Genomic DNA, 21,688 nt, shown 5'->3' with positions numbered 1-21,688 from the left:
AATTGACGGTAACAGTTTTTATGACGCGCTTGCATGGTCGATTTAACAACATGCAGATGCACTTCGGTGCTTTTACACCACTGTGTGTGTGGGGGAATGTGACTGCATGTGGAACCCACCTTCCTTACAGTCATGTTTGTTCTCATGCAGTACAAAGCCATGGCGACACTGACAAACGTAAGAGCCCACTGTGTTGATGCACTCGTGCTGGCAGCCGCCGTTGTCCTTGCTGCACTCATCTTTGTCTGTGAGAGATACACATGCAACACATCACTTATGTGGAAACATCAGACGAGGGGGTGGGTGGAGGGAGGGAAGAGAGGGAGAGAGAAAGAGCAGAAAGAGGCCCAAAACAAGGGGATGTGATGAGGAGAAAATTCAACTAGACAGGTCAGTGAAGTGAGGGAAAGTGGCAGAAGTGGTGAAAACATTAACATGCTCAGACAGAACATTATTCATCTGTCAAGTTAAACTTTTTGTTGTTAGGCTGAGAGTTGAAGCCCTGAAGGATGGTCAGAAAAACAAAAACAATCTGAGCTTTCAAAACTTCAGATGTTAACAGGGTAACATCTAAATAATTTAAGACTGCAGATAAATAAAGTATAATGCATGTAAACATAAGTCATGATGCAAAAGCTTGTATGAATAGACAAAGACAGAGTCCAAGTCATACCGCTTGTGTGTTAATACTGAAAGATCTGTGATGGTAACAGCTGATTTCAGATCAGCTGTGCTCGCCTCAGGCCAGAGCACCGCTGCCGGATCATTTAGACACGTTAACTCAACCAGCTGAAGAGAAGCCGTACAATCTGACATGAGAGAGTCCTGTCTTCACAATAAAGATGACACCTGCATTGGCTTCATTTTTATGCCCCAAAACAGCATATGGTAAGATATTATAACTATTAAACTGTACGGTATCAGTACACTCTTCTTCTACAGCTATGTCTTTGAGATGTGAGCAAAATGTGGTTTTACATTGTTTTTTATTACATTCCAATTACACTGCATGCATGCAAATGCCATGTTGTATGACTACAGAGCTATCTGAAATCTAAACATCCAACATCATATTTGACCATTTTATTCACATATTTTCACAATTTTGACTGACATAATTGGTAAATGTTAGTTTTTTTGTTTGTTTTTTTATTGACTGAGCAGTCAAGCGTTAAAACCAAAATCTCAAAATAGCAATAGTCAGAGTGTTTGTGTCTCTCCACTCAATAATTTTGTCTCCCTCATCCTCTTAATTATGTCTTCTTTTTACCGCTGTGCTTCACCTCTGGAAGTTGGGGTGGAGGTGGAGTGAGCAGGGAAGGATCCCACCGTGTGAGGATGCCACGTTGAAAAGGATAAAAAAAGAGCTGGGGAGGGAACAATTACCACACAGGAAAACAGTCGGTCTGAGGGGAGAACGCGGGGGAGACGGCATAGTGCCATAATGTTTTTTTGCCTGGGAGGGAGACGCAGATTCCTGTAAAGAGGTGTGAGATTAGACACAGACGCTGACTTTCACCTCAACTCAGCTTGATCAGATTTTAATGAAACTGCTAAATCCTCTTCTGTCTCTCTTTATCCGTGTATGTGTGTGTCTGATGTCGTATTACAGTGCTATTGTAGGCTCAGTCTCACCCTATCACTGGCTAAGAAGCTTTGCGGTGGATGCTGCGCAGTGCTCATTGTCACTGTCTTCAGGTCAAGCACAAAATGTCCACACACACTCACAAGCACATGCACGCACTCACATGGATTAGTAGTATGTGGGAGACTGGAGGGACCTCCCTAAAGCTGCTGGCTTTTTGCCAACCGAAAGCTATCCCTGCAAGCTTCTGACAACAGCTGAGCCACAAAGCAACTTTGAAGACACACAGATGAGCGCACATTATCTGTATCTGAGTCATTCCTCCGAGGAACCACGCTCCACTGAGCTGGGAGATACAGGTGCTCTGCAGGTAGCTGAATTTTAACAGCATGTCTGACCCCTAAATTCCTAAAAAAAAAAAAAGCTGGAATCCTGTATGAAATGGAAATAAAGAATGCAGTAATTTCCAAATCACATAAACTAATATTTTATTACCAATAGAACAAAGAAAATGTGCCAAATGTTAAAAGCGAGATATTGTACCATTTCTTGAAAAATATTTGGTAATTTTCAATTTGATCGCAACAACACATCTCAAAACAGTTGGGACTTGGGCAACAAAAGAATGAAAAAGAGAAAGTTTTAGGAACATCTTATTGCCTATTAGCTTGATTTCCAACCAGTCAATCATGACTGGGTATAAAAAAGGTATCTTAAAGAATCAAAAATGGGGAAAAGTTCACCAGTCTGCAAAAAACTATGTGTACCAATTGAGACATTATGATTCCTTAGTGAAGACTTAGAATATCTCACCATACCGTGCATAACAACAATTCAAAGCTGCGGAAAATCTGGAGAAATGCCATGTGAACAGATATGCCACTGTCTTCTATGGTCCAAAGCTCATTTAAAACAGACTCAGGCAAAGTGGGAAACTGTCCTGAAGTCAGACAAATCCTTCATTCATTCGTTCATTTTCTATACCCGCTTAATCCTATGCAGGGTCACCGGGGGTCTGCTGGAGCCTAGCCCAGATCACTACAGGCGAAACGGGGAGAGCCAAGACAGGTCACCATTCCCCCGCAGGGCCACATACAGTATAGGCATATAAACATACACACTCTCACCTATGGGCATTTTAAATTGATCAATACGTCAATGTATTTGGACTGTGGGAGGAAGCCGGAGTACCGGGATAGAACCCTTGCAAGCACAAGAAGAACTTGCAAACGCCCAGCAATTGAACCAGGAACCTTCTTGCTGTGAAGTCAACTTGCTCTGCTAACCACTAAGCCTAGGACAAATCTATTTTTAAAATTATTTTTTGGAAACTATAGATGTTTTGTCCGCTTAATCGTTCAGCTTGTTATTAGCGCTGAGTTCAAAAGCCAGCACACCTGATGGTGCATTTGTTCTTACGAAATCGATTGTTTTCACATCTAGAAAGGAAACATGAAAGATTTTTACAGGTTTTAGGGCTAAATTTTGTAGTGTGTCATGTGACAGCATGTGTTGCTATGACGAGAGAACTCCTTGAAACATATTCCCCCATACAGATAGGCTGAGTCCGAAATCGCATACTTCCACCCTAATGAGTATGCAAAATGAGTATGTAAGATTTTTTTGTGCATCCGAAACATTAGAACGTACTCAATAGTATGCTCTATCCATACTCATTCTGGAGAAATGTATTAGTGTGGATTGATGGACACTAGCTGAGCAGAAACTTCCCACAATGCAATGCAGCGGCGTTTGGTTGCTAAGTGATACGTATATGTAATAAGTATAATATTAAGTATAATAATATTATTATATAATATTAATATTATAATATTCGTATATAATAATAAACGGGAAAGAGCGGAGCGGTGCGCTGCTACTGCTGCTGTGACACGTCACTTCCTCCCAACGGCAGGAAGTGACGTGGGCGCTCTTAATAGTACGTCCGAATTAATGCACACTACTGATATTTACTCAAAAGTGTGCCGAACTTAAGTATACTTTTTAGTATATACTTTTTAGTATGGCATTTCGGACGCACTGATGATGTATCTTTCAGGCCTTGCAACTTTAAATATGACAATTCAAAACCGCACACTGCGTGCATTACAAAACCATAGCTTTGTAATAGAGGAGTCTCGGTGCTGGACTGCCTGTAGTCAAGACCTTTCACCAGTTATAATAATTGTCAAATTATAAAATGGAGTCTACAAAATCCCTGAAGACCCAGGACTGTTAAGCAGCTTGAATCTTGTATCAGACAAGAATGAGACAACTGTCCTCTCAGAAAACAGAAAAGGGTCTCTTTAGTTCACAGACATATATGGACTGTTTTTAAACGCAGGCATCACTGTGTCCCAACTTTTTTGAGAAGTGCTGGTGCCATAAAATTCAAAATTGTTGTATTTATTATCAAGAAGTTGAGTAGAAGAAATGTGATATTTGGTGAACACGGATGTAAACAAAACAAAAATTGAGCCAAATATCAACATTACTAACTTTTTTAGGAGTTCAAAAGTCAATAAGAGTAGTAAGATCACATCTCAAACACAGATTTTTAAATTTTGTGTAAAAGGAGCCTTTTTTTCCTCAACACAATGCAAAAAATAAAATGGATGTCTTATTTTTATTTCCAGCTTGCATGGAATCATTCATTTAGACGACTAAAAGCTAGAATGATGCCATGGAAACATATCATCACAAGACTTTTGAGTTATCGCTCAGGCATAAGTAAGAATTGGGCCATGTTTCCCATTGGAGGAGAATGGATTACACGCAGATCCATACTGCTGCAACAAGATCCATCCATTTTCCTCAGATTACATGCTGGTGCAGAGCCAATCGGTGATCCGATTGCGAGGCCATGTTACCTCTGACCTTTGAAGAGGTCGTCAGCCTGTCGTTGACGAGGCCACGCGTCCGAGAAAAGCCGCGCTTTAAGTCCTGGCATGACTCAAACACAAACATACGCTCCTGACACAGTGCCAGTCTGTCTGAGGGAGAGAGGGCAGAGCGCAGGGTGGGTGCAGGAGAAGGTAGCGTGGGTGGAGGCTCAGGAGAAACAGCATGACAGGCAAGACACATGTTCACACACCTACACATACTAAAGCAGCTGCTGTGGAAAGGGCACATGAGATTAGACATCCATGTGTTTCGGCTTGTGGGATCGGTATTATTCTAATAAATCCCTGTTTTTGCGATCGTTACCCAAAAAAAACGTATTTGCGCCATAGAAGTTATTAATATTCAATAATTATGCAATAATTAGCTGTGGGGGTCCAGTGTGAGGACTTTGAAAAAACAGGTCCCCATCAAACCTTAATGTGCTTTAACAACAGGAAACCAAAAATTATTTGGATTAAATATGACAAAATTCACTTCTAAAAATTGATTAGCTTGGTCAGTATTTTAAATAAATAATTTACAAATATAAATGCTTTTGCACATCCAAGAAAACTAGGTTGGGCGTAATCTTTTCTGTGTATGAGTCACATATTAAGGCTGATACGCTTAGTAAAAATGTCTCTGATAAATATAAATTCCCAAAGCCCGTAAAGCTTCAAAAGTTGCAAAGTTCAGAGGAGGATAGGTGCTGAGCTCAGCTTGAGGTTCTGGCAGTTTCTGTGGATTCCAGCAGTATCAAGCGTCAAAAACCACAAACCACTCCTGCACCATATTTCACCTCTCACATGCCTGTCCGTGCTCTCTGGGTTATTTGGTTAAGAGACAATCAGCTGAAAAGAAAAAAAGGAAAAAAAAAAAACGGATTCTTACCTGAGAAGAAATGAGCTTTGAAGCCCTTCTTGGAGACAGTGTTGTCCGATTTGAACTCGATCCTCATGTTGTTATACTGCGAGGTGATGACCTCGGGGACCTCAGTACCGCAGTATTTACCGTGGAGCTTAGAGTCAGAGGAGAGGCCGCTTCGTACCTCCACATAATCGTATTTACACACCTAAACACACAAATACTTGTAAGGCTCTTGCGACACACATCCAAAAGGTGGCTGCCATGTTTAGAAACATACAAACATGGAAACCAAACACACGGACTTGCTCACCTCATTGCCCTCCAGCTCAAAGGCCTCAAACTGCATTGAGATGCGATACTGAGTGGGAGCGACCACCTGCCACACGCAGTTCTTGTTGGGTGGATATTCTTTGGGCCAGCCAGGAGTGCTGATAGTCCCATTTAACTTAGACAGGAGACCACCGCATGCCGCTGTGAACGAATTAGGAACAAATACAAACACATGAAATATCTGACAGCTGAAACAAAGAAATGATTCATGGTGGAAATTGGACAGTATATACACTTCGGTCTCAAATATTTTGAATTTCAACTACAACAGACACAAAAGCAGTTTCCCAGACAGGTATGAGCTATACTTTCACTGTTTTGTCATGAATGAATTAACTTAAAGGTCTCGAGCTGAGTTCAAGATGGTATTCATAAGCTTTTAGTGTAAAACCGATAACATACAGTCAAAACAATTCAAAGTGCAAGTGAGTCAGACCCTTCCTCTGCTGCAAAAACACACTAAACCCATCACAGAGATAATGGGAACACATGTGGTGAATGGTCAGCACTTAGGCAGGATTTAACACCCTTCTTTTAATACTGCAGTAGGTCTCAGTATTGTCCAAATAGAACCTCAGATCAATGAGAATATATTACTTTTCTCTGTTTCATTATTTATTTAACATGAAACAACCATCAAAATATATAACAGTGATATATTTTCCCTTATTATTACAGTTTATGATATGTATAAAACTTAACCTATTAAAGCTAGTTGGTAGTTTGGAGCCTCCAGGTGGGAACGTTCCAGACCTCCAAACTTCCAGGAATATACATAAGCATTACTCTTTACAGCCTCATTTATGCTTCTGCTTAGCAGCTACGCACCACAGACTGTAACAAAAATTAAGTATTTGGTCACGTGACCCAGTTGTCACCAGTTGCCAGTTGACCCAGTTGTTTCGACTGTGTCGACTGTGCCGAAACAACCAAACTGCCTGTACTCAAAAATAACCTTTTCCCGAAACAGACATGAGCACAGGACAAGACAAGTTAGCTGGGGTCATATTTCTATTCCATTACCGAGATCAAATGCAATGAAAAGAACTTGTATGTACAGGGCCATCTCACAGTGGAACAGGTTGCCCTTTACCATAACTAAAGCAACAAGCAGAGACAGTTTCAAAAAGCAACTAAAAGGGTTATTTTTGGGTACAGACATAAACAATGGTTAATATATATGTTTGATATACATTTTGTGATATACATTTCGTGATTTATTGTGTGGAAAATACAGCTCAATGTAGTTGCAGGTTGTGATGGTTACCACTACAGTGATGTTGCTGGTGTAATGATGTGGGTGGGATGTGGGGGGGGGGTTAATGGAGTGATGTAATTGTAATTACTTATGTATTTAGTTATGTATTCATACATTTAAAATGTAAAGTACTATAGGAAGTATATATATGTATAATTGTGCTTTTATATGAATGTATTTTAATTTTCATGGACCCCAGGAAGACTAGTTGGCGTTTTGCGTCCGCTAATGGGGATCCAAAATAAAAAACAAAACAAAACAAAACCCACTGGTTTCTGAAGACTTAAGAGTGGTTTTGAAGCCCAATTTTCTGCGGACTGAACGCATAAATGTTGCTTGGGAAGCCAACGGGAACACGCCCACCTCGTGTCAATCAAAGTAAGCAGATCCCCGCTGAAATATCTCAAGAGGTGCCGGCAGATGTTTCCAGCAGAATATAGCATTGAAGACTGAATTAGACTTGAATTAGCATCACTAAGGACGAGAAAGTGATAGTGGCTAGTCATTTGCTGACTGATGGACTGTCAATTGACCATATTAGAAATAAATCTCATGCTTTATTTAAATTCTGCCCCCTCAGAGTTTTCATGAGTGTGAAATCGAACTGAGACCAACACAGTTTTCTGAACCAGGCTGGGAATACGTTTATTTCTGCTTTAAAGTTGGACATTTTAACATAGGACTTAATGGAGATTGACTGGCTTTTGGAGCAGGCCTCAAGCAGCCAGTCGAACAACTGCAATGAATCGTATTCCCGAACGAGCCTCAATCTGGAACTTAGATGGATGGCGCATAGTTCACATGACATAGGAGTATAAATCAGGCTCTGGAGAAGCAACTGTTACTGCAAATCAATATAGAACGGGCTATGAAACCATTTCCAAACAACATGGAGTTGGTGTGGGGTCGGACATCCTAGATAATTTACTCCAAGGCCAGTCTGTGCAACTCGCAGAGAAATATAAAAAAGCTCAATTTCCGACCCTAAAGACCTTACTGAACATGCAGAATGTTAGAGTCTACGATATAACAGAGGAAGACTGAACGAGAGTGATTTGTTTGGAAGGGTTGCCATGAGAAAAATAAAAAAGGAGTCGGAAAGCACGACTGAGGTTTGGAAAGCTGCATCTGAACAAACCACAAGACTTCTGGAACAATGTCTTATGAACAGATGAGGGCAAAATGAAGTTGTTTAACCTTGACACCTGCCACCATGTTTGCCAAAAATCGAACACAGAGATACTTCATACCGACTGTCAAACATGGCAGAGGAGGAATGCTGATTTAGGGCTGCTTTGCAGCCACAGGGCTTTGGGAAACTGCAGTTAATGGGAGGACCTTGAAGTCCATCGTATACTAAAGTATTCTAGAGACAAATGTGAGGACATCAGTCCAACAGCTTGGTCCATGCTGGGTCATGCAGCAGGACATCAGCAAATCTATATCAGAATGGTTAAAACTAAAATAATTAGGGTTTTAGAATAACCTAGTAAAAGCTCAAACCTCGGCCTCGCTGAAAGGCTGCGATACAACCTTGAAAAGGTGATGTACAACCAGATACCCAAAAACCTCAATGTTGTAAAGAAGAATGGACCACATGAAGGACTGATAAAATCACACTGGAAACAAGTATTATCAGTTTAATTTTCCTTTTGACTTCATTTTTGTTATATTAATGGCTCAGTTAAAAGAAAAAAAAAGATATAAGTTGCTGTTTGTGTGAAACTTGATTTGCCTAATAATTAAATCCACTCTGATCAACTTGTGAACATATCTGTACAAAGAGTTCTTAATTAAGTATTAAAAAATGAACATTCTGTCTGTCTGTCTGTCTGTCTGTCGCCTCTTAGAACTCTCTAGTATGAAAGTAACAGTGAGATACATATGTTTTTTTATTGTGCTTTACTCTTTGGCCCATTCTATGTATTTAAATTCCATGAGTATTTAATTGTTTGGAATGTTTGGAGTAACTGTATATAAAAATGTATGTTTGTTTGTCCCTGTTAAATCCACTTTGTACTTAAATTTCTCACACCTTGCTCCAAGTGTTACGGATGTGTTTCAAGTGTGCGTCTTAATAAAACCCACGACTCAGGCATTTCACCAGCGCAGCTTTTGTTCTATCTGCCTCAGAAGTGGTTTGTTGATTTGCTTCAGTATGTGGGTCGTTACACACAGTCAATCTATTTTGTGGGATTACAGGACCTTAATGGCATGTGTGGCATTGGAACAACAAGGCATGTGGCTTTGTGCTTTGTGTGTTTTTTCCTGTTGATGAAGGCAAGTTCGGATCTTTCTTTTTTTCCCCATTTTTTTGAGTTAGACTCACATCCTACAGAAACACAAAGCACCTCACACAGGAATGCTAATAGAAACATACACAGACAGAGAGGTATGTACACTCACTGTTACCTTCACAGCTCTTCTTGTCAGGGGCCAGCTCATATCCAGGATCACAGGCACACTTGAAGCTGCCAAGAGTGTTTACACACCTCTGTTCACATCCACCATTGTCTGGCTTGGCACACTCATCTTCCTCTGAAAAACACCAGTAAAATGGCCCATAACAAATGCTTTGCTGAGAATACATGTTAAAAAAAAACCCAAAAAACATGACAATCATCTAAAATACACAAGCTACTTCTCTCAGTCATGATGATTGACGCACCTTTGAAAAAGTTAGCAGCGAAGCCCGCCTTGTTCACTGTCCCGTCTGAGACAAACTTCATCCACAGGGTGTGTGAAGTAGAGCGCACGTCTTCGGGTTTGTCGTAGCCGCAGAATCGACCAATCAAAGGACTTGTCTCGAGCGGGCCATCCCGGACCTCCAGGTAGTCGTAGGCACAGCTGTCGTGTCTCTCGATCTACAGGAATAGGCATGAAAGTGTTCTCAGAATCACAGCGAGCACAAAACTTGTTGTGTTGTTGATCATCTGAGATTGTATTTAATTTACTAAAAGAACAAATGAAGACAATTTTTTTTTACGGTGTCCTAACATACAAATCATATGGCCAGTTGTAAGTGCCCCATGATCAATAACTTGTAAATCTACCTTTAGCAATTATTTGAAGTTGGTTGTTTAGTTGCTTTTATGTGCAGTTTTTAATACCTGTCTCTTTGTGTCCTTTTAACTTTTGTATCTTTTTTTTGCATGACATTTGTAGGACTTTCTGTGTTGATCAGAGATATGGACATTGTATTGCTGAGAGGCATAATACTTGCATGGAAGTGTCTAACTGGGTGATTTTCAATTTTTCTCTTGCAGACTTTTATTTATTTAAATGCTGTCCTGGATCCTTTATTATGACCACAATGAATTCCACAAGCGAAAATACATTGGCCTATCATTAAAGTCTGCATGAAAGTTTTGATAGACTTTGTGACAGCCACGCAAACATCAACACTTTGGCATGTAGATTTTGAAAAATTAACTTGCAACTGTATCATATTTTATCCTTCCCACCCAGTGCATGGAGATATATATATATAGAAACAAGCATTAATCTCGCAAATGTAGTTGACAAAAAGGGTAACACTGCTCTGTTTCTGCATTGTGCGGTCAAATCCTATGATGTAGATGCAAGCAGCTTCCAATTATTTCCTATAAAAGTTGGGGTATGCAATTTCTAACCCACAGCACTTGAGTACAACCAACCAGGGGAGTTTCTATTTATTTATTATTATTCTATAAAATAAGGAATCAGATGATGAGAGTAACAGCAGCAGCAGGACGTCACAGGTAGGGACTATATTTGCAAGAGGAGTAACTGGGGAGACAAAGAGATTCTCGAGCTACTCTGTCTCAGAATTGAGGATGCCATGAACTGGCGTATATCCAGCACCACAAAAGATGGTCCATTGTTTGAACAACTGGACACAGAAATGACAAACTAGGGCCTTGCAAGAAGCAAAACACTCATCCTGAGGTTCATCCGTCCTCGTTTTCAAAACTACACCTTTCTGACGGCGTATAAATCTTGCTGATGTCGGGATAATACGTCATTCTATACGCCCACACTTGTTACGTTATGTTTCACAGATAACACCTCCTGACTCGCCTTCCGTCCCCTCAACTCGCCTTCAGGCACGAGGTGACAAATAGCACGCCTTGCGTTTATATTACCAACGCGCGTTAGACACGCGTTCATCATCCAGCGATATTAGCGGGATCCAATCTAAAAACTCTAAAAAAGGTGGAGGAGGGAGAATCTTGGAAGAGTTCAGGATGTGTCTTGCTTTGTTGGGGAGCACTGGAGAGAAGAGGAGAAGGGAGGTAATCCTCCACGTTTTGTTGATATTTTGTTTCAAATATCAAGATGTATGACATCATCCCAAAATCACTTCTCCTGCCTTTTAAGTGTAGCATGTTTCTACTACAAATGAATGTTCAGCTAATGCTTTGTAATTAATGTCCAAAAACATGGAAAGAAGCACATGAAGGTATGTAGTTTTGAAAATTGCACTGTCCCAATTTTCTTCGTGGAGAAACCACTAGTTAGACAGCACTCTGTTTGTGTAAGATGTCTGACATACAGGGAGAAATATTGAACACAGTGCAGGTTTGATGAACTGTTATCAGAAGGTGGAGTTTTGATGCAAATATGTCTTTCTTTTCTCAGAGTACATCAAATACCTGCAGCACTATGAAGTTAAAAGCATAAAGACTCATGAGTATCTCTAAAGGAAAAATGGTGCTGAGCACATTTACGTATTGGACACAACATCAGTGATGTCGACACTTATTCAGGATTATCCCCTGAAGAGAGAGAGGAGTATTGCAGCCATGACCTCAAGTAATCTGTGGAGTTCCACCCCAAAGACCAGTGGACTGTCCAGACAGCATCACAGTTTTACAGTTGCGTCATTAGTTACTCAGCAGCTGTCCTCGGAGTCCTGCACTGTTTCACAGCTGGGTGGATGTTTCTTTTTTATGAATAACGTCAAACCTTTTATCTACTGTTGTGATTAATAAATCATTACATGCATTGATTTTTCCACACAGGTGTACACTATGGGGGACATAAACCTTTAACTCACAAAATATGGCAAGAAGTAATATAGTACAATTATTATCTTTTAAGCCATCTGTAGTTGGCTCTATTAAGATAATTCATAGACAGGCACTGTAGTTCATCATACTTATGTCATTTTCTAAGGCACATTCTGGCAAAACAAGTCTAAGGGCTTTCTGAAGGTTATAGGGGCCGGAGCTCCCAAAATTACAATATAATTTGGGGGGGGTTTCCCGAACATAGTAACACTGAAGTGACACATAAGCCAGCTGGAGAGGAAATCACACTTGAATTCCTCCATCTCAACAAAGTTTTGGCTTCATGGTTGCTCCATTCCTCAGTGCTTCCTTTAGGGTTTTTAACAGAATAGCAAAAAAAACCTAGTTGTGGTTTACATGCTTACATTTTATGGATATTTACTTCCTTTTTTTTTTGCGTACCACTGAACACATTTGTAGTCTGGAGAAATCGCTGTATAATTAGAAAACATTCAACATACAGTTTAATCGCAGATGGTTCCCTTCACTCCAGATAGCTCCTATTCTGAAGCAGGAACTAAAAAGATCTCATAAAAACAGTTCTGTGAAAGTACAGTTCCTACGGCGTACACACAAAGAAGAAGAGGAACCGTTTACAGTAGTTAATAGAACTTTATATGGTTCTTTTGGTCCAATAAATGATAACAAATTGCATGAGTGGTTATGAGACGATAATAAATAATTGTTGTCTAACGGCTTTCATCTTTGATATACAAGGTATTGTAGCAACATGTTGAGCCTCCGGTGTACTATGGTACATCAGATAATCATGTGGACAATAAGGGCTTAGATAATGAAGAAGCTGATGATTGGTGCGCGTTTGTGCATGCATGCCAAGTGTTTTAGGTGTGTTCCGGTGCTTTAACAAATGGCTTACTCCCCGGGGAAGAAGTACGGCTTGTTTCACAGTATCCTGTTCTTAAGCTATAAAGGCGTGGATACAGGATCCAACAGAACAAAACAGAGAAGAACAGAATAGAATAGAACAGACTGTGTCTCTGAAAATGTAAATTTTGTGTGTATGACAACCAGATTCATTTAGTGGTTTGATAGTGTTTCCACATTGTAATTACAGAATCCCGAGCTTCAGGCTTTGTACCTCAGTGCAACCAAACACACACACACACACACACACACACACACACACACACGCATCACTACTTTTATTAACTTCCTCGCAACTACACAAGCATGAAATTTGACCCAGACGTTCCTATTCTATGTACAAAAGGGGGAGACACAAAAAAACTCCCAGACACAAAGGGTGGGTAGGTCACCTCAAAGGCCTGGAAGCTGAGCCCGACGTTGTATCCCTCAGACACAGTGATCCTCCACACACACTCTTTGGAGGGTCTGTAGTCATCGGGGTAGTTGGGAGACTGAATCTGGCCCGAGTCCTTGGTGATTTCCCCTCCACAGATTGCTGCACAAAAGAAGAACAGAGTGAGAGACCGGACAGAGAGAGACAGGATGAATTAGCATCAAGTGCGCTGACCACGGACACACCTGAAACACATTCTGTGTACACCATAAATAATAAAAGCCACCAAGAAAACTTCTTTCAAAAGTCAGAAGGTCATCAAACTCTGCATTGTGACGACAGAGGGACTTTAAAATCGCTATGAGATTATGTATTTGCGTTTTCTTTAACATTTTCTTGTACTGTATATTGATTGGTGATGGAGATGTTACCTTCGTAAACAGCGGCGAAGCCTTTCCCAACCCAGTTGCTGCTGCTGCGGAACTCGATCCACATTCTGCTATCAGTTGAAATCAAAACCTCAGGAATTTTGTCTCCACAAAATCTACCTGTAAAACACACACACAAAAGCAAATACAGTAAACCATGCTGACAAAAGGGGAAATGCTGTTTTTGAAACATGAGGTGATGAAAGAATGGAAATGTAATAGCGCTTCTCCCAGTTGGGAGTCAGTGCACAGCAATCACCACAAGTCAAACAAATGTACCCTTCTTCTGTACTTCTATATGATTACTGAAGGTGGCAAAAAAGCAATACATGTTTAAGTTATTTTGAAAATCAAACTCTTTATATCTTCTTTTCATACCCCACATGGCACGGAGTTTATGTAGAAACCTAAAAAGTACTGTATGAGTTATAATACCATCGTTTACCATGCAAGCTACAGGAGTTGAGATCATTTCAGCTTGAGCAATTTTTGTGCTATAAAATCCTCCCTCAGTGGAGTAAAAACAGCTGTGGAGTGGATTTGAGTCTCATCAACCTTCACCTGCAGTCAAAGCCAGCACATATATTTGCTGGCTTCGACTTGATCTTCTCACTGACATATGTAGCACAGTTTTTGTTTCTCTGCAGCTTATTATGCTTTTGTTTAAATTTGTCTAAAAAAACAGCAACTAAAAGACTGATATTTTTCCTCTCCAGCTGAAAGATGGCTTTTTACGTTTGCAATAAATGTTAAATGTAACACATAATTAATGTAAAACGCTAATAAAAAGAGGGGTGCAGGCGAGCAGTAACTATGGTCAACCTGTCCACATCATCCATGTCTTGATCTTACCAAGAAGCGGCGCTTTCCTCCAGTATCCATCCCGGACCTCAATATAGTCATACCAGCACAGGCTGCTTTTATACAGATCCATAGTGGTGAAGTTGAGAACAATCTGCAGAAGCAAAACATAAATACATAAATAAATAAATAAAGTGGAGAGTGAAGAGATATTTAATACTTTTAGTACAGAGCTCTGAATTTCTTAAAGCACCTTTGGGGGAGGCAGAGAAGAGGAAGATGGTGGAATAAGACTTTATCAATACACAGTCTCCCTGTTAGCAGCCTTTTATTTTTATTGGCTATGCATGCACATTCCCTGCACTTCAGGGTGCTGCTGGTTTGTGTGTGTGTACCTTTTCTCCAGGTGTAACAGATATTCTCCAGACACAGTGTGTGTATGAAGGGTATCCATTGGGGTAACCGGGAGATGAGAAGTTGCCAGTCGACTCTTGGAGTGTTTCCCCACACGCTGAAATACACACAACATGCATGTGATAAGTACTGAAGCTGTGTGCTGATGGCTTGTTACTGTTCTCAATCTGAAAAAAATCTGTTTATTCGCTTACTGCAAATGTACTAACTAGACAGTTGTCTCCATACATAAACTGAGATGCATGCATGTCTAATTCAGAGACCAGCAAATGATTTATAATCACTCTGCAAAATAAACATATGCTTCATGTTGTGTTTGGCTTCTTTTACCGTTGCAAGAAGGAGGCTACATTGTGCGTGCTTGTTTTTCAGCGTGTTTTGTCACCAATTACCCAATAGTAGAGTAATTTCATAGGCAATAAATATAAATGTCAGACTCATATATTTCATCAGTTCAAAAGGCATTCAAGGAGAACTATGATACAATATCACGCTCGTCCTCCGTCCTCTGAGTCTCTCTCCCTCACACACACACAGACACACACAAAATAAGGTTAGCCAAATGTGCCCCTCCTATCCCATCATGCATACTGCTTTCCCCCACAATGCCCTGGGGCTCTGTTCATCTGCCAGTGAATATGGTATTGCTTAAATCTGACCTTATACGGTTGAAGCTGTATCTATTTCCAGCTGGGAATTACGAACACAGTCTTGGTCTTTCCCCATTTCAAATTGATTTAGAAAAAAATATTTAACGATATAAAGAGACACTTTACTTGTTGTTGTGTGAACAATGAAGCGCACTTCCTTTTTCAATTTTCTGATTTTAGTTATCATTAAATAATGATAACAGCAGTGAAAACATCACCTGGTCTTTACAGGGTCTTAAAATTAAGGAAATAAAATCTCAGATGGAGAATAATGCATGACATATAACCCAATATCAATATGTATTTAATCAACACAAAGTCAAAATGAAGATGCGTGGAAAAACTGAGCACATCATTTGATTCATCACCTTGTAGAAACACCTTTAGGAGCAGTAACTTCAAGTAACTGTTTTCTATTTAAAGGTGTCTCTTGCACCATTATGGAGGAATGTTGGCCTGCTCTGCTTCACAACACTGCGTCAGTCCATTGAGGTTTAGTGGCATTAATGTAATGCACAGCTCTATTCTGGTCCTGCCACAGCTATTGTGCTCATTGTTCTGTTGCCTTTCAGTTTCAGTCCAGCCTTAGCTGCTGGACAGGTGGCTTCATATTTGACTAGTGTCAAATAAGAGGGCTTTTCTATGGCCTCTCTACAGTACTGTGGAATTTATGGTCAACTCTGAGACTGCGACCCAACCCTAAATCACCCTTCCACTACTGTGTTGACAGTAGGTTTGAGATGTTTGTGCTGAAAAACTGCGTTTGATTCCTGAGCAACATCTCTATTTTGATCATATCTGTCTTAAAGATGTTTTTTTTCCCCCAGATGTCTTATAATGTAGTCAGAAACATCTTGCAGAGTGAAAGTGTGCTGCAATGCTTGTTATGGAGAGAAGAAGCTTTTCTTGGTTATCCCTTACAAACATTTGTGTTCATTTTTTTTAAATTGTGAGGTAAGTAACTTTTGGCTTTATAACCCTTCCCAGATTGATGGGCAGTAACAATTCCCTCTCAAAGTTAATTGCCAGTGTCTTTCCTCGGCAGATCATACATCTGAATGCTCCAGACCAGCAAACTGCCAACATTTCTAAGTGTAATCACACCTGGCTCCCTTCTTTGGAAGGAGTAGGAATTTTCATACACTGCTTTTGAATTTTAGCTTTCTTTTTGTTGACAAAGTCTAATAATTTGTGTGCTGATTTTCATCTGAAGGTGTCTTTACCCAGTATCAGGACCTGGTAGGTCTCAGCTGATTTTTCTTTATTGTGCCCTGATACATGAAGCCTATGGATGAAGACAAGAAGATATTACTTAACCTGCTTCCCGCGTCTCATCTCTTGGTCTTTGACGTGTAACAGTTTGTGTGTGGCCCGACAATCAATGGCACCATTTGAAATCATAAACTTTTATGACATTACTGCACAGCTCAGTGAGAGCAGAACCAGATCACGTCAGAACAGCTCACAGGGGACTAGAGGAACGTCAGAACAACACGGGTGTGCACAAGAACTGTGTTGAGGAATGTGTTTTTGTCTGTATCTGCATGTATATGCGTGTGAGAGAGAAAGAAGGAAGGGGAACGAGACATGAGTGAAACTCGAAAATATGGAAACTTCAGATAGAAAAACAAATTACTCAACTCAATCTCTGTACTGTACAGAATACACTAATTTGAGCAAATAAATAATGCTATTTTTTTTATTTTGTGACAAATGCACATGCACAGTCTAACACACCAACAGTGGCGTTGTAGTAAATATATCAGTACCTGGACATCTATACAGCTTCCTTGCCTGTGCAATGTCTCCTTTGCTGAGCCTTGTTCGCTGGCCAATAGCAGGCCTGACCCCGTTTTCATCTCTGGATGGAAGGATGGTGTCGAGGAACATGCCGCTTCAAAGGAGAGAACAGGCATTAAATGTCGTGTTACAGCACATAAATGTGTCATCAAAACTCATTATGATCAAAGAACAGCCTCTTATTTCAGAAACTCCAAGCAAACTCTGTTCACCGCAGTGGTTTGTTATTTTCTGTGTGTTTGAGCTGACTGTGAAATGTCTTATTAAAATGGGTATGGCACTGATAAAAACAAAACAAAAACCAAAAGAACCATTATGTTGAAAGCATGTATAATGACTCAGACGCTATCCTGTTTTTCTAAACTCAAACTTGCTGGTGTATAGACGAATAAATGGAAGCAGAAAAAGGTTCCTTAATGCTGTCAGCATCTCATTCTTTCTACAGCATAGCGTGGTCACTTCCAATTTCTGTGGCAGCCGATGTGTTACAACTGGAAAAACTCAACATGAGCACAAGTCAGCAGGGTAAATTTAGCTGCTTAGAGGATGATGATAAACTTTTCGTCTGATATTTGGCTTTTATAGAACTTGTAACAAAGCTTATTTGTACACATTTTTTTAAGCTGCAGCTCACCTTGTGGAGTACACAACCCACAATCCAAATTCAACATGAGCCCTTTGTTGCAGATCATCTGCAACAAAGCACTGCATATCATCATTAAAGGTATTGTGACATAATTTTTAACATGCTTTTAACACTATTAAAAGTCGGTCTTCCGTACGCCACATTTCCCACGCCCGCCGCTCGGACGGGGATTCGGCGCTGAGCTCTTCCCTCTTCGCTCGCCGCTACTGAGGGAATCCTGTTAGTTTCTTTTCCTCCGCTTAGTAATATGCTTAAATTCAGCGGGTTGTCTCGTCTGATCTGAGGTCGTAGGCGAAAAAAAAAGGAGAGCGCGGGTGGAGAGGAGAGACTTAGACGTCTGGTGATGGGCAGGGAGCTGGGTGGAGGGGGTGGTGATTTAGCGGACCTATACGTATAGGTCCGCCACCCAACCAGATGCGCCGTTTTTGCACAATTATGCGGAAACTCCCAGAAAGCACACAATACACTGAATGTTAAAAGTTCGTTTTTTTGGGTGTAATTGATGTCAAGACACCCAACAAAACACAAAAAATCAAGAACAATGTGTTTTTCATGTCACAATCCCTTTAAGGCTAAAAAAGGTCAGAATTATTGTCTTAAACCAAAAAAAAGCATTATAATGACCAATTATTAAGTGACAGAGAATCTCAGCATTTTTCACTGTATTCAGGTGTTGCGCAATCTGTTAAGTCTACAAATGTCAACACTTATGATTCAGCAAGTCTGCTGGGACCACATAGTCATTGTATCATTGGCAATAAAAGCCACTCAGTTTGACACTTTTTGGGAGTGGGTTACTTTACTGTTACTATGAAAGAGTCATTAAAAAGTGTTGTTAAAAACATTTGCCATGGAAAATACAAGCTGGCAGTCCTCTGCAATCATTTTCAGCATCGGTGATAAAAAAGAGCGATGAAAGTCAGTGGTAGCTGTAACCAGCAGTTCTAACCACAAACAATAAATCCAAGCATCAACACAGACAAACACACTGATACACGCAACATCACAAAAGAGTCACTGTTTCCAGAAATCACAGAGCAGGCTTTACTGTCAATCCTTTAAATTCAGACAAGATGCTGCCTTTGATTACCGTGAGAAGGTGTTCCTGGCGTAGTGCATGATGCTATCAAAATCATAAGGTTCCCCGAGAGAGTTCACTTCTCCTGGCTCCATCTTGAGGAAGTTGTATTCCTGACCTGGATAGCACAGGATGCAAAGAGATTCATCATTCAAGCAGACATGGCAGCATTTTAGGCTTTATTTTCATTACATATCTGAAAAGTGCAATACTTTACTGCATTTTCATATGTGGGCATTAAATCTTTTCAAACACCATAATTATCTTTTAAATGTCTCAGTGTACTTTAAAAGGCATTTGTCAAAACAGAAGAAGCTGAAAGCTTCTAAATAAAACCTTGGGTCAGCTTGGAGACACCGCTTTGTAATTTGATGTAACACATGTCAAATTGGATTCCAGCGCAGAGACTTAGGTCTGAAGAGACTTCACAGTCATTAAAAGGCCCATTCACACTCACTCAAACCCAGACATGAGTGGGAATGTTGAAGTTTCATCGCCTATCTACAGAGAAACGATTCTAACAGAGACCCAGGTGCCTCTTGGGTAATGAGCCTCACCTGGTTGGATGTTATCCCGGATTATGGTCACGTGATCGTCACGATCAGGTCGCGTGTGCTCATGCCAGAAGCCTATGACATGGCCAAGTTCGTGCACCACAATGCCAAATTTGTCACAGTTCTTTCCTATGGAGATGGCTTGGGGTCCGTTGCCACGGCGGCCCACATAGGAACAACACCTAAAAAGGATTAGTGGGAAGCTGGTGTGAGGTAGAGAACCGGATGATATTTACTACAAATTTGGCAGTGGAAAAAAGAATCAGCAGTGTTGCATTTCATTAACAACACACAAACACATGAACACGAGAACACACAGTCTTTCCAGGATTTCCTGCCCCGTACTACTCGCACCACAGGAACAGAGGTAGGAATTTTTCACATACAACACTCCAGTAATGCTCCAGTTTTATAACCCAGTGAGAATAAGCTGTGATAATTCACATATCACACTGAATACACAAGGACGCACACACAAACACACACCAGCAGTCATTCTCTGCTCTGGTTAGCAGAGACATTGGTGCCAGGCTAACAAATCTGATTAAACTTATCCACTGAGCTGATTGCAGTATAAGGATCAGGGGATCAAGTAGATGGACTTTCTTCTTGTAGAATTTCCAATAACAACATCAGTAACTTCTCTCTCTCTCTCACACACACGCACACGCACACACACACACACACACACAAACAGCTGTTCTTATGAGGAAATGGCATTGAGTTCCCTTCATTAAGTGCAGCCTAACCCAGAGAGTAAAGCCTAACTCAAAAACATAGCTCCAACCCTAGGACCAGGGTTTGATCCCCATAATATATACATATATATATATATATATATATATATATATATATATATATACACACACTCTCACACACACACACACACACACACACACACAGATGTGTTTATGCACACTGAATATAGTACGAAGCTGTGGGTGGAAACTAGCATCTCTGCTAAACCCGGTGAATTCACACTGCTTAATGTAGTGTGCATTAATATGGATTGTCCCGTCTAAATAAACTTTGGAAACTTTGGATGTTTAGGCATCCAATCAAATTGTCTAATTCTGTTCCATCACAGAATGTAAAAAATAAAATACAAAAAAAAACACCACCAGTTAAAATAAAAATAATTATCTCTCCCACAGGCACGCAAATATTTAGGAAAAAATTCATTTAATTTAAAACATGATTCAGTAGGAGTTATGAAGTTATGACTAAACATGTCTTGAGCAACCAAGTACAGAAATAATTAGGAATTTATTAGTCAGACTATGAATGAATCAGCGTGTAAAGTCCTGGTTCACTGCGTCGCCACCAGATGTCCAATTAAATATCTTATATGATGGTTATTTATGTATGCAAACATCTATTTTCTATATTGGTTATAACCTTTTGGGGGTCATGAGGTTGGAAAAGGGGGAGTTGAGGTGTTCAATGCGAGTGTCTTGGCAGGCATTAAGCCTTACAATAGACACAAGTGATGGAATAAACCACCTGGCATACTAAGTCATTTCAAGCTACTGAGAGACAATGTAGACACAGGGCTTTGTAACTTTACACAAAGATAAACATTACACTCTGGGACAGGAAAAACCCCAAAAGTAAAATATAACCGCTTTGACTTTAAACCCCAGCTATGCCCAACACTTTAAATGTTTTTATTTCTTTTTCAGATCAGTCTATTTCCATAGTGCCAGTTTACAACAAAAATCATTGCAGGACACTTTTACAAAGAAAGCAACCGCATTTATCACAAATCCAAGTCAAAACAGTCCAAACCTGAGCCGGCGGCTGCCTTGTGTTTCGGTGCCTCTGCTCAACAAGGTACACCGGGGTTTAACCGTTCCTTGGTAATTAAAAACTATCGTGTAAAACATGGAGTATTCAATGCCAGTAAGGACACGACTCTTGTTTACTAGTAGTTTAGGTTCAGCGAAGTAATTAGGCCATGCTTCATCAGATGTAGAAGTTTACATTAACTGTCAGAGACTGTTTTAAGAGAGCCCTTTGGATAAGAGAAGTAGCAGAGAAAAAGAAGGTAAATGCATGAGAAGAAAAGTGATTAAATTACTC

General features: G+C 40.2%; 1 protein-coding gene across 2 annotated transcripts in view; it reads right to left on the bottom strand.

Moving 5' to 3' along the window:
- The window catches only part of tll1 (tolloid-like 1), a 69,073-nt gene that overhangs the window by 15,392 nt on the left and 31,993 nt on the right, over positions 1 to 21,688 (bottom strand). For both annotated transcript variants that reach the window (XM_061718771.1, XM_061718780.1), the window contains exons 7-18: positions 19,610 to 19,788; positions 19,065 to 19,170; positions 17,298 to 17,422; positions 14,860 to 14,975; positions 14,516 to 14,618; positions 13,667 to 13,783; positions 13,252 to 13,397; positions 9,592 to 9,787; positions 9,336 to 9,461; positions 5,646 to 5,806; positions 5,360 to 5,540; positions 120 to 245 (exon numbers count right to left, since the gene is read on the bottom strand). In XM_061718771.1, the coding sequence (XP_061574755.1) occupies positions 120 to 245; positions 5,360 to 5,540; positions 5,646 to 5,806; positions 9,336 to 9,461; positions 9,592 to 9,787; positions 13,252 to 13,397; positions 13,667 to 13,783; positions 14,516 to 14,618; positions 14,860 to 14,975; positions 17,298 to 17,422; positions 19,065 to 19,170; positions 19,610 to 19,788 (1,682 nt within the window). The remainder of the gene's footprint in view (positions 1 to 119; positions 246 to 5,359; positions 5,541 to 5,645; positions 5,807 to 9,335; positions 9,462 to 9,591; positions 9,788 to 13,251; positions 13,398 to 13,666; positions 13,784 to 14,515; positions 14,619 to 14,859; positions 14,976 to 17,297; positions 17,423 to 19,064; positions 19,171 to 19,609; positions 19,789 to 21,688) is intronic.

This window comes from Cololabis saira, chromosome 1 (assembly GCF_033807715.1).
Source record: "Cololabis saira isolate AMF1-May2022 chromosome 1, fColSai1.1, whole genome shotgun sequence".
NCBI classification, from domain to species: domain Eukaryota; kingdom Metazoa; phylum Chordata; class Actinopteri; order Beloniformes; family Belonidae; genus Cololabis; species Cololabis saira.
The sequence above is the reverse complement of the archived record's forward strand: the minus strand, read 5'-3'. Positions and strand labels throughout refer to the sequence as shown.